The sequence below is a fragment of the Herpailurus yagouaroundi genome, unplaced genomic scaffold (assembly GCF_014898765.1).
Source record: "Herpailurus yagouaroundi ecotype Mexico unplaced genomic scaffold, PumYag 203, whole genome shotgun sequence".
NCBI lineage: Eukaryota > Metazoa > Chordata > Mammalia > Carnivora > Felidae > Herpailurus > Herpailurus yagouaroundi.
The window spans coordinates 21,630,279-21,642,534 of NW_024412434.1; the positions used below are offsets into that span (position 1 = coordinate 21,630,279).

The following is a 12,256-nucleotide window of genomic DNA, read 5'->3' on the forward strand; positions in this document are numbered from 1 at the left end:
GTTGTAACTAAAGAGCGTCTTGTGATTCATGGTTAACCCAGGCGAAGATTTGCCAGTCAGGAGCACGGGCGAACCCCCGGGGAGCTCTCGGTGGCTGCCCATCTCTTCCCCCAAGCCCTGGGCACCCTCAGCCTGCTTTCGGTCTCTGGATTTGCCTCTTCCAGACATTTCATGTGAGTAGAATCCTAGAATCTGTGTTCTTGGAGTCTGGCTTCATCCACTTAGAAGGTTGGCCAAGGCCATTCCTGTTGTCGCCTGAATCGGGACTTTGTTCCTCTTTGGCTGAAGACTATCCCATTGTCTTCTGAGGCTTCCTTCAACATTTCCTGCATTCATGTAGCAAACCCCCACCCGCAAGTGGTGCCTGTGGGTCTTCGCATCTGCTCTATTCCCTCATAAGGCGTATAGCTTTGCCCCCAGTTTCCTCCCGAAAAGACTCAGCTGTCCCTTCAGTGATGCTTTCCCCAACCACCTTATCGACGGTGGCAACCCATGTCCTATCTTCTGTTTGTCCTTGGAACCTGTTTTCCTTTGACTTCCTAACTGCATGGTTTTCTTAGGTAGTTGCCTGCCTGCCCCCGCCCCACAAAAATGTATGGATTCTCTTATATACCTACGTACCTAGATCTGCTGCTTAGCACAGTGCCTGACACACAGTAGATGCCCCATAAGTAGTTGCGACATGACTAAAAACAGCTGAATATTAGCTTGTGTGGCACCACCAGTTGTGAGGCTGTCTCCACGTGGACGTGTGCAGTGGCCACAAGGATAAGTACGTCGCTCCTGTAAGGAAGGGTTTGAGCGTTCCGGTGAGAGTGAGCCCTTTATAAGCAAGGGGAAGGGAGGCAGGAGGCCCCGGCGCTTTTCACAGCGCAGGTTTGTTGTTGGGAAGATGAAAAGCATAAAAAGTTCTTTCCATCTGGACTGTCCCTTGATTTATTTTTATTTTTATTTTTATTTTGTCTCTTGGACCAAAAAGAGCCACAAAGCTAACAGTCACTGGACATCAGGAGTGCCGTCGCTGGGGTGCTGCGGGCCGTGGTACAGCACTGGCTAGTCTGGACACCTTTTCTTTCTCCGAAGCAGGAAGCGTTAGGCTGGGAAACCCTGCTTGTCGGCTCCAGTCACCGTGTTTTTGTCTTGGGAAACCTACCAGGTGGTTTGTGCTGAGCCAGGCACACATGAGGGAGCTCGGGGAGATTTTGTCTTTGTGAACGAGCATGATTCTAAGGGGAAACCCAGGTTAACCTCACCTTCCTGAAACTGTGAGCCTGTGGAATACCCAATGCCGGCACAGCCAGAAAGAACCGCGTGGCGAGGCCCTCACCCCCGGCTCCCTGGGGCTCCCTGTGAGCCCTGCCTCGCGTGAAGCCTCCCGAAGAGCCTGAAGGCAGCTGAGGCCCTTTGTAGGTGGAAGGAGCTGTGGGAGTCCCTCCAGGTCTGGAGAATTCCAGCTTAGGACCGTAGACTCCCCCCGCCCCCAACCCCGTTCCCTGTGGGATAGAGTTTAGTTCAGACCATGGCTGCCAGAAGGCTGTGGCTCTTGGGCTGGCCCTACCACTTCCCTGTTGCCATATCCCTTGCAGCTGAGAGATTTACTCGTTAACCCCCGCCGGGGTTCTTCATGATGTGGACGTTGACTGAATTTTGTGCGGTGGATAAGCGTTCAGATACCAGCTCCCATCATTGATCACCTGTGTGACTTCAAGAAAGTGACTTAACCTCTCTGAACTTTGCTGCCATGGTGCCTACTTCCTAAGCTCTTTTCTCAGCAGATCATTGTTGCGTGCCTAGTACCCCCTGGGAATTGCTGTAGGTGCCAGGAAAGTAACTTCAGGAGGCTCCTAGTCTGGAAGGGAGGACCTTTAAGGGAAAAAAAAAAAAAAAAAAACAGTTGAAGTACAGGATGGTCATTGCCTTGGCAGAAGTACGTATGTGGATGTCCGGGGGAACTAGCCCAGGCTGGAGGTGGGGAGAGCTCTGGGAAGAAAGCCTGGATTACAGCAGGCTGCTGAGTCCAAGTATGGGTTTCCTCCTCTGCTCCCCACCCTTACTCCCCCAAATTTACAGTTGTCCAAACTGACCTGTCCAATCCAAGGAAGAGGGTAGAAAAGCAGAGTTGTAAATAGGACCAGTCCTTCTGGAAACATCCTCTTCCCCCTTCTTTCTGGGAAGGAACTGTGTGGCACGGAAACAAAACCTCTCCAGCAAGAAGATCCAGAGGGAGAGGTCCCCAAAGTCCAGCGGGGCCCCAGCTGCAGGGATGGCCGCCCAGGGGAGGGGCCGGACCCCCCAGCAGACAGCCTGAAGTGGGGCAGTCCCGGCCTCCCACCTCTGCTGGCTGCCGTCCCCCCTGCAAGGGCAGCCAGCAAGACCACAAATATTCTCTGCTGCAGCCTGGCGTGAGAAGCAGGCTGCCAGCCCCCTGGTCCGGTGCCCATCGGCCGCAGCTCTAAGACCCTTCGAGCCGGGAGCGCCCGGAGCTCACACCTGAGGTCCTAGCAGCAGGCGGCCGGCCTCTCCCATGGCACCCACAGAAACCACAGGAGACTTGCTCCCAGGGGACCGGCCAATTCTTGAGGCACTAGGTGTTTTAAAGTCTACACAAGCTGCTCTTAAGTAATTATTCCCAAGGAACCCTTGCTCCCTTACTAATTTCTTTTGTTGTTTTTTTTTTACGGTAGAGGATTGTCCTGTTAGGTTTTTTTGTTTTGTTTTAAGCTTGATTAAACCAGGTTTTAGCGAGGAGTCTATACCTGTTTTTTGTATGGAGAGCTGCTTGCCAACCTGTTCACCATCCTGTCCTCGTCTTCCTCGGAGTCGGATGGCCTCCACCAGAGAAACGAGGTGTTACGGTGATGCTGTGCCCCTGGACAGAGCCACCAGCCATAAAGGATGGATAACTGCCACCCTTCCCCTCCCCGCCCCCAAAATGAAAAATACAGGTTTTCCCCCAAAGTCTGCTCTCCAAGGTAATCCAAACAAAAACCCTTCACAGCGGTCCAAAGAGGGAAATCCTTGCCATTCTGGGTGAAAACGGCCCATCCTAATTTTCCCTCCAGATGTGCCAAATGTCTCCAATTAGTTCCCTCTGTGAAGCATCCCATGGACGGAAGTCATGGCAGGTGTGAGGGGCCTTGAAGGTTGTTTCACTTTTTTTCAGTTTGCATTTTAATTGCAGGTAGCACAATGGAGTATTAGTTTCGGGCATGCAGTATGGCAATTCAGCACTTCGACAGATCACCCTGGGCTCACTGGGACAGATGTGCTCCTGAATCTCCACCTCCTATTTAATCCAACCTCCCGTCCGACCCCCACCCTCAGCCTTGAAGGTTTCTGTAAAGGAAAGCCTGGAGCTCGCAAGGTCGAGCTGCACAAAACTGGACCACGGTGTTCACTACTTTAAAAAAAGAAAAAGAAAAAGGCAAAGCTAGACCCAGATAGCTGGCCTGGCCAGCTTCTCCATTCAGGACTAACCTTTGTGCATTCCCCAGAGGCACTCTGAGGAGGGAGGAGCTTACCTCAGGAGGTCAAGGACAAGGGAAAGACCCTTTCAGCTTCTCTTTAAAGTTCCTACATTTGCCATACTTCGTGGTAAGAGCTTTCTGTAAGAAAGACCAAAGTCCCCGCCAGAAAATAGAGATGCCCTCCAGGGAGAACAATAAAAGGAAATGAAGTCCAGTGGGGGTGGGGGGAGGGAGGGAGGGAGTAAAAGTGGCCTGTTTCTCTGGGCCTGTGAAGTACTTCTTGACCCTCTATCTCTTTTGCCCAAGTGATGATTCTGAAGCCAAAGGAAGCTAAGAGGTTTCTGATGGGTTAAAGAGAGGTCATCCATTAAAGGGTCAAGGCCTGGTGCTCTGAGCATCTGTCGCTGAATTAACCAAATCAATTTAGAGCTTGTGTAGTCTGACAGCAAGGAGTGGGCAGCCAGCCGGAGCAACATCTTGATTCCATTAGGTCTGGCTGCTGAGAAAAATTAGCCATTGTTTTCCTGGCTGGGTATGTGGCCCTTTGGGGAGAAGATAGATGCCAGGGAGCCCTCCTTCGGTGCAGGTGACAAAGAACGTACTCCTCTTCACTTGGTAAGCTGATTATCTGTGAACGTGGCTTGCCTATTTTGGGGGGTCTGATTTGCTTCCCAGCATAGCCCATTCAGTGTAATACTGAGCGGTATTATAGTAGGATGCTTTCTTCCCCAGGGTTAATGTTGGGAGATGAGAGATTGTAGCAGGTGAACGGTCAACGCTGACTCTGGTCAGAATTGCAGTGGATCTGGGTGGGAATTGGCTGGTTAATAATTGGAGCCAAGGAGCCCTAAGGGAACAGCCAACATCAACTGAAATGCAATGAACAAGAGCCCAGGTTAGGCTTAAGCTTGCACTGGGGAAAATCCAAGTAAGAGAAAACACTGTTAAGAATGCCCATGGTACCATAGTAGCCATATTTTTTGAAAAACTATGTAACCTGTACTTGGGGCTAATAGGTGTCCTGGTGTGTAAATGGTGGAGGGGAGAGAACATCATGATAGCTGCTATTTTTTGAGTGCCCTGTGCTGGGCACCATTTTAAGCACTTTGTATCTACTAATACAATAGCTCTATGGGGAGAAAAAAAAAAAGCTTGTTAGTCATAGTATTTGAAAGATGAGAAAACTAAGACCCAAAGAAATTACATTGGCGGAATGTGCAACCAGTAAGTGGTGGACCGTGTGGCTTTGAAAACCATTCTTTTAATCAGTATTATTCTGGATGGTCTCCTAGAAGTAGGAAGTGTTTAAGACCAGCAATTTTATTTTTAAACTCCAACAAGGGGCAGGATGACTGACACTCCTTGGATTTCCAGTGCTGGCCTTCAACACCTGCCTAAGGATGTAGGAATGCCCGTGCGTGCGCATACACGCCTCCTTTTACGGAAAAGGAGCCTAAGATGCAGGGGGGTATATAGAGTCAAGATGATCACCGAGGCCTCTTGACTTCCAAGCGAGAGTCCCTGCCCCTAAAAGTGATGAACCGAAACAAAGTAGACCCCACTGTTTCAAAGATTGGAAAGGGGGTAGGGATTAGATGTGACCTACAGCCCCAGGGACTTGCTTCTTTGTTCTTTAAACATCAAGTAAAATATATTGAATGCTTATGCAACTGCTGGTAGAAAAAAAATAAATCCTGGCATATGGTGTCAACCCACGAAGTTGGGAGTGACGGCCCTGTTTCTAGAAGGTGAACACTGCAGAAATGAAACAAGGAAGTGAGTTTTCTAATTCGTATGTTTCATTCTGAGCTTGGAGATTATTCCTGGCTATGAGTCTAATTCTTTTTATAAGAGCACTCTTTGCTGGTGTTTGGAAAGCATACAGGATCTTGAGGTTGCCAGGGGCCTTTGAAGAAGCAGTCCTTCCCTTACCCATTGGCTTTGCAACAGTTTGTTCTCGCTCATCGTCAGGCCTTCGTGGTAGGTTAGAAAGACCCTAGGACAGCCCAGTCACGGGATGGGTCCCAACATCAGTTACTTATTTAACCTCTGCCAATTCCCTAATCTCTCTCCACGGGGTTTGCTCTGTCTGTGGAAGCAGGAGCCTGGACCAGATGGCTGCTGGGATTCTGTATATTACCCACCCCCCCGCCCCTCAGAAGCAGCAGGAAGTTACTCAGAGGTCATGATGAGGCTTCGTGACTCAGCCTCAGGGACAGGAGGAAGATAGGCTCCCTGAAGTCCTCGTCAAGAATCAGAGCCACTAAAGCGAGCTTCCTGTTCGGCCTTTATTTCCGCATCATTCCAAGAGCTTGCCCACCACCCCGTGTGCTGTTCCGGCACTCAGTGAACACGGGTCCCCACCGTACCTTCCCCCACTCACAAGGAACATGGCATGGGGGTGGACATTAGCCCTTTTCTGCCTTGACCTTCAGCCATACACAGGATGTGGGAATCCCTCAGACCAGCTAATAGGATCCAGCTACCCAGGTCAGCTCATTAAGTGTGTATAGTGCAACCTCTTGCTCAAACACAGTTATTTATTAGCCACTCGTGTTTGCTCTCCGTTAATGTTTCCCATCTCCTGTTTCCCCCATTACAATAGCGAGGTCCAGAAAGTAGACATGGAGGACCCATGGGCACTTGGGAATCCCACGTCTGGCTCAAAATCGACCAGTCCACATGTAGTACCAGCCACGTTGCCCCGCCGTGGTGATAGATCCTGTCTCCGACCACTTCTGGACCGTTTTTCTAAGTTCTGGTTTTCAGGACAAGCCCCGTTATTGATGCTGTTCTTTTTTTTTTTTTTTTTTAATTTATTTTTGGGACAGAGAGAGACAGAGCATGAACGGGGGAGGGGCAGAGAGAGAGGGAGACACAGAATCGGAAACAGGCTCCAGGCTCCGAGCCATCAGCCCAGAGCCCGACGCGGGGCTCGAACTCACGGACCGCGAGATCGTGACCTGGCTGAAGTCGGACGCTTAACCGACTGCGCCACCGAGGCGCCCCTATTGATGCTGTTCTTAATCATGCTTCTTGTCGTTGGTTAGTCCTTACTTGGAAGCCTCAAAGCACTGAGGCATCGCTGTACAGAAAACCAGAAGAATCCAGGTCTCTAAGAGGAGAAAGAAGTAAAACTTGTTATCGTTTACAGCAGAAAGGGAACGAAAAGCCATTGTGTAGAACTAGAAAGATTTGGTTTTGTACTTTCTCCTTACAGTGACGTCGCTGCTTATTTGTAAAAATAATTCTCATAAAGTTAACCAGCCATTAGTGAGTAAAAGCTCTTCCCGCTAATTGGTGGGTCCGTGTGGAAAGGAGCACAGAGTAATGGGCCAGGTGCCCTTGACTCGGGTTTCTGGTTCCCTCACTGACTTGCTGTGTGGCCTGAGGCAGTTCCCCTAATTTCTCTGGGCCTCCCTTTCCCCAAGAAGTAAGTTTCGGGCGCACTCTTCTTGGGGAATGCTAAAAGATCAAAGAAGGCATGTTTGTAGAACTTGAAAGATGCCCAGATGAGGTACCTTAGAGAGGCCTTGATTTAATATGTATTAATTTATAAATCCTTTGATTATTGATAAACCAGCATGCTAGCTTTTAATTAGCTGCCTGGGCCTAATTGGCCGTAGAAGTCCTGCAAAACCCTAAGGGAACTAGCCAAGCCGTAATGATCGTCCCGTGTGTGTGACGTGTTTGTATGTGGATTTGCAAAGCACATCGACAGCTGTAACTGGTAGCTGGGTTATGATGGCTGCACCAAGCCAGAGAGGCTCTCCTGAAAGTGACACGATCTGGGGCTGCCTCCAAAACCAGCACATCAGAGTCCGGTGCACCCTGTTGACAAAGAGGAGGCAAGGTCGAGCATCTTCTGTCTGCTTGCTGCTGGTACTCGGGGAGCCTTAGCGTAGAGGGTTTAGCAGGCTGGCCTCGAAGTGCGGGGCACAGGGGCCTAGGGCCAGAAACGCCCAGCCCTCCCTGAAGGGACGGTGCATTTACAGCAAGCGATGCAGGCCCTAGTGGCCAGCATCTGCCTGAATGCACAGGGGAGACGTTTAGCTGCCCTCATACCCTGGCCCCCACCCTTCCCATGTGCCGTGCCTGAGACGAAAAAGTCCGGGCTTGTCTTACCACACGAGCACCTCCTTTTTGGTTCCCGGGACCCTGCTAGTGTCCCAGTGCGATTCGGTCCTAAAAAAAAAAGCTGCATTCATTCAACTCCCTCTCACCCTCCCTTCCCAGAGTTTCATTTGCAAACACACTCTCTGCTTAGAGCCGACCTGAGGGAAAACTTCTGCTCTGCCCCCTGTTAGGAGATGTCTACAAATGTCCAGCATCCTAGAGAGATGCTGGGGCCAGGTTACCAGGGTCAGTGCCAGGAGCGGGGGGACAGAGGGACCCCATCCAAGCCCGGAGGGTTACGTTTGGGCCAGTTGGCAGCATGGACAGAGGCAAGGCCCTCCGCAACAGCAGTGTCTGGAAGCCTCTCTGGGGAGGCTCTGTTTGCCTTCTGCTTCTCAAGGAGTGGGAGCGAGGAGGGAACCAGAGCCTCCAAGCATCGGCTCTGGGGTTTGCCACCCAGTGGAAAGGGGCTTCCACTGAAAGGGCTGGGTAGGGTGTTCAAAAGCACCAAGTTTGCTTTCTTTTCTCTTGACCAAGAGGAGAAAGCCCCTGGAGGTCTGCCCGTCCGATGCACGGTGGGCACGTTGCCCCCAAGGGCTGTCCAGGACAGAGCCTGTGGCCCGAGCACCAGCCAGGACTCAAGACTGGGACCAGCGATACGATCTGCAGGGCCCCTTGATCAAAATCTAGTGAGACCGAGCAGAATGTCACATCAAGCACAGGGCCCTTCTGCGCGCGTATCACGCACGCATGAAGCCAGCCGTGGCCAAGGTGGGTGCAGTGCAGGGGTCGGGGGTCCCCCTTAGCGAACCGCCCTCTGTCATCTGCCCCAGTTTTCAGAGGAGAGGGATGAGAGAAGGGGACGGGGGGAGAATTCTGTACACTTCCTCAAAGATTTCCAGCACGTGAATAACCACATTTTATTTCCTGACGCCCCCGTGTCAGCTCTGGAGTTAGGAAATTTAAGGAAAAAATTATCTTGGTTATTCTCTGTTACTTGCTAGGAGTCGGGAGAAGTAAGAGCACTGAGGGAATCTCACTAAGGTCTAAGTTCACAGAGCACTTTGTGCCAACACCATGCCAAGGATCTGTTGTCTCTACCTTAGAGGGGGATTATTGCCATTTTACAGACAGGGAGACTGAGGCTAAAGGAAATGCTGTCATTTGCGTAGGGTCAGACGGCTTGGACGTAGGGGCCCCCGTATGCATACAGATGCACTCAGACCCCAGGCGTGTATGCCTGGCCACTTTGTCCTGTGTACTAGCTCCAGATCAGGAGGTCCGTGTCCGGGATCTGTGAGTTCTGGTGCTTTTGAATCCTCTGGGTAAGTTCAGGTGGTATGTCTATAAATGTCGAACAACGGGAAGGCAGGGGGAGGGTGGGCAGAGAGGAGCTTCAGGTGTTTCACCGAGCTTGTTAGCAGAGCATCCAATAGCAGAGTGAGACTCAGATCTGTGACTTGAATAGCGGGCTCTACTCGGGTGCCTTTTCCTCTGTGACCTCACGCAAAGCCGTCTGAGCCAAGGTAGGGCTCTGGGTCACTTGCTTTCCTTGAAATGTCTCTCTACTCGCTTGAACTGACACTAAAGGAAAAAGAAGTACGGTTTTCCTTGGGCTTCAGAGTGAAATGTTCTTTGAGCTGTGGACCAAAGAGTAGTAAGAGGAGAGGCCCTCCTCCCTATTGTGCACACAAAATAATGGTACAGTTCGGCAGTGCAGGTCGTGGAGAGAAAAGAATGCGGCCATTCTAGAAACCTTTTTTTTTTTTTTCCCCCCAGCCCAGTCTGACAAAGGGGTGGAGTCCTTTGGCCAAGCCCTGACTAGCTGGCATGTCTGGGTCTGGGGAGGCAGGGCTGAGGGAGCACTGGGAAATTGCGGTCACATTTTTAAGGAGGAGAAAATGTGAGCAGGTCAGGGAGCATCAGGAGCCCCGGCTCAGACTCAGAGGACGCTAGGTGGAGGGTGAGACCCTAAAAAACCTAGGCCTCCATGCATTGGGCAAAGGGACGACCCCAGGGAGGAATCAGCCACTCCCAGGATTCCTGATCTACCCTTCTGTGGGCAAAATCCACTCAACCTCTAACTGTATAGAAGCAGCTGCAGTAGAGGCATCGAATGTAAGCATCAATAACGTAAATATAAATGCGTGTGCACGTAACTTTAACCTCTTGTGACACGGTCCACCGTTCACTTTTTCTCCTGATGAAAGGAACGCCTTCCAGAACAGTGCTGCCCTAATTACTCCCAGACCATGTAGTCCGCTGCTTAGTTAACAGGGCCCCCTCCTCTCCGGTGGAAGGAGTCAGAGTCGTGCCCCCCAGGGCCTGAGGGCAGCGGCGGGCGCTCTCTCCCTCCCACTTTTCAAAACTGCCCTAACTGTACTTGGCCTCTCCCTTGGCCATGGCCGTGGGCCGCTGGCTGCAGCCTCCTGCCGGCAGCGGGACTCTGGAGTTTCTTTGTGCCTCGGGAAGAAGCAGGGGCTTGACAGGCTCTTCTCCTTATCTCGAGTCGAGTCGCCTACCCCTGAAATAAGGTTCCAGCGGCCCCCGCCCTTCGCAGAGAAGCTTCCCGGAGCCGACTCACCAGGGCGAGTCCGAGCTCTTACACATTAGTGGGCAGGAAGTGGAGTCCCGATGGGAGGCTGGGAATTTGACCGCCTTCCCATTTCAGCACTGGAGGGAGAGGGCTCAGCTCGGCGCCGCGCGCAGATGGCCCCCGCTCCCCTGTGAGAGCTCCCCTGCTCTCCCTCCGCAGCCCTCCCTCCCAGCGCTCGCGCTCGGCCCCCCTCCCCGTGGAGGGAAAAGTCTGCGGCGCCGGAAGGGTCGTGGATCCCGCAACAAAGGGCAAAGCAGAGGGGAACAACTTGAAAAGAACTTGTTTTGTTCCTGTTGAGAAACCTGCAGGAAAATCCACACCCACGTTAACCGCTTTTGAATTTGGAGAGCAGCCTCTGTGTGTGTGTGTGTGTGTGTGTGTGTGTGTGCGCGCGTGCGCGCGCGCGCGCGAGCGTGCGGGGGTGTGTAGCAAGAGACGGAGGAGGTGCAAACTGTGTGGTCTCAGCGTTGATAAGGAAGCTGCCCGCTGTAGAAGTTCAGCAAAGAGAGGACTACCGCCCGCCCGGAGCCAACCGCTTCTGAACGTAAACCGCATTGTTTTCTGTCCAGATCTTCCAATGGAGGCAGTTGGAAAACCTGTATTTCAGAGAAAAGAAGTTTTCCGTGGAAGTTCATGACCCCCGCAGGTAAGCTAGAAGAGTCCTTTCCTTCCGGGAGCGCGTGGTCCACCCGGCGTGTTATTGACCTGACGATTTTTGTGCTGTCATTGTTCATTTGGGGGAGGGGGGGAGGGGACGGTTGACCGCGGGGAGAATCGTCACAGCTGACAGTGAAGCTTTGTTTTGTGCTCAACGTGTTGATGGATGCGGTGGATTCGAGTGTGCGTTGGGTGTGCGTGCGCACGCGTGAGAGAAATTGGCAGTTGGGTGGTCGTGGCACCTGGCTGCACGTGTGCGGTGTGCATACGTGTGGAGTTGTCCCTGCTCGTGCCGGGGAGTTTTAGGGAAGGTGGGTGACACTCGGTAACACGCACCACATTACACGGGGCATTGGGCTGGGTCCTTCTAGAGAGGTCTTGCCGAAGGAAGAGGGGATGGATGGTTCGTTCAGAGCTTCTGAGAGTGTTTCTGGGAAGATAGCACCAAAAGGGATTTGTACCCAAGGGAGCTGTGTTAACTGACTCCACGAGCTGTGGTTTCAGGGTGTCAGTGTGGTGGGTGGATGTGAAAGAAACACAGTTCTGTTTCTCCCCACCCCACGTTGTGTCCCAGGGACACAGTGGAGAAAAATCAGTGCTCTCAAAGTCAGATGCCAAACAATAGGGTCCCCGTTTGGAATGCAGCAAGCCCCTGCGTGGAAGGTTCTCGGGCAGCACGTACCGGCCGCTCTTCCTCTCTTTGTCTGCTGGCAGTGCTGGACTTCGAGGCAGCCCAGAATTCCCCCAAAACAGGCCTGACACCCAAGGATAAATTGCTTTTAATAGGTCCCAAGATGGGTTTACAAGAAGGGGTCTCCAGGAAGACGGTGGAAAGGTCAGACTCTGTAAAGGTGCAAACTGGGCTTTTGGGCACCAGCGATAGCTACCCCAGCCTTGGCCAGCCGAAGAGGGTTGGCCCCGGCTCCACTCGCACATGGCTTCTGAGCACCCAAAACAGGCCACTTTGCGCCCAGACAGTTCTCAGAACGAGACGCTGCCACCCCCCCCCCCACACCTAAGTCAGAGGGCTGAGCTTGTGCTGTGTCTCAGCCTCTGCCACCAGCGATAACCCAGCAGGGGGAACATGCCTCTCCGCCCCACCGTGTAATCTGCCTGAAGCAGCCACTCCCTTGGAGGGAAGCAGCTCAGCCCATGCCCCCACCTTCTCCACAAGACCAGCAGATGGAGAACATCTTAGCCAGTCTGCACAGTCAGGTGATGCGAAATGTCCCCCGGACCCTGCCTCTGCCGAGCAGGCCACGTGGGGGAGGGACAGACGCTGAGAACAGGCCTCCCCCCAAGAAGGAACTCGCTGCTGCTTTTCCGGTGAACTGTATCAGACCAGTCTTAGGTTCTCTCCCCCCTCACCCTTCTGCGTCTGAAAAGAGTGAACCGAATGTTGCCACAATGGGTCCCATGC

At 52.4% G+C, this 12,256-nt stretch overlaps 1 protein-coding gene across 9 annotated transcripts in view; it reads left to right on the forward strand.

Annotated features, from left to right (window-relative positions):
• The window catches only part of FRMD4A (FERM domain containing 4A), a 611,772-nt gene that overhangs the window by 536,363 nt on the left and 63,153 nt on the right, over positions 1–12,256 (forward strand). For all 9 annotated transcript variants that reach the window (XM_040451376.1, XM_040451380.1, XM_040451378.1 and 6 more), the window contains one exon: positions 10,749–10,825. In XM_040451376.1, coding sequence (XP_040307310.1) covers positions 10,749–10,825 — 77 coding nt within the window. The remainder of the gene's footprint in view (positions 1–10,748; positions 10,826–12,256) is intronic.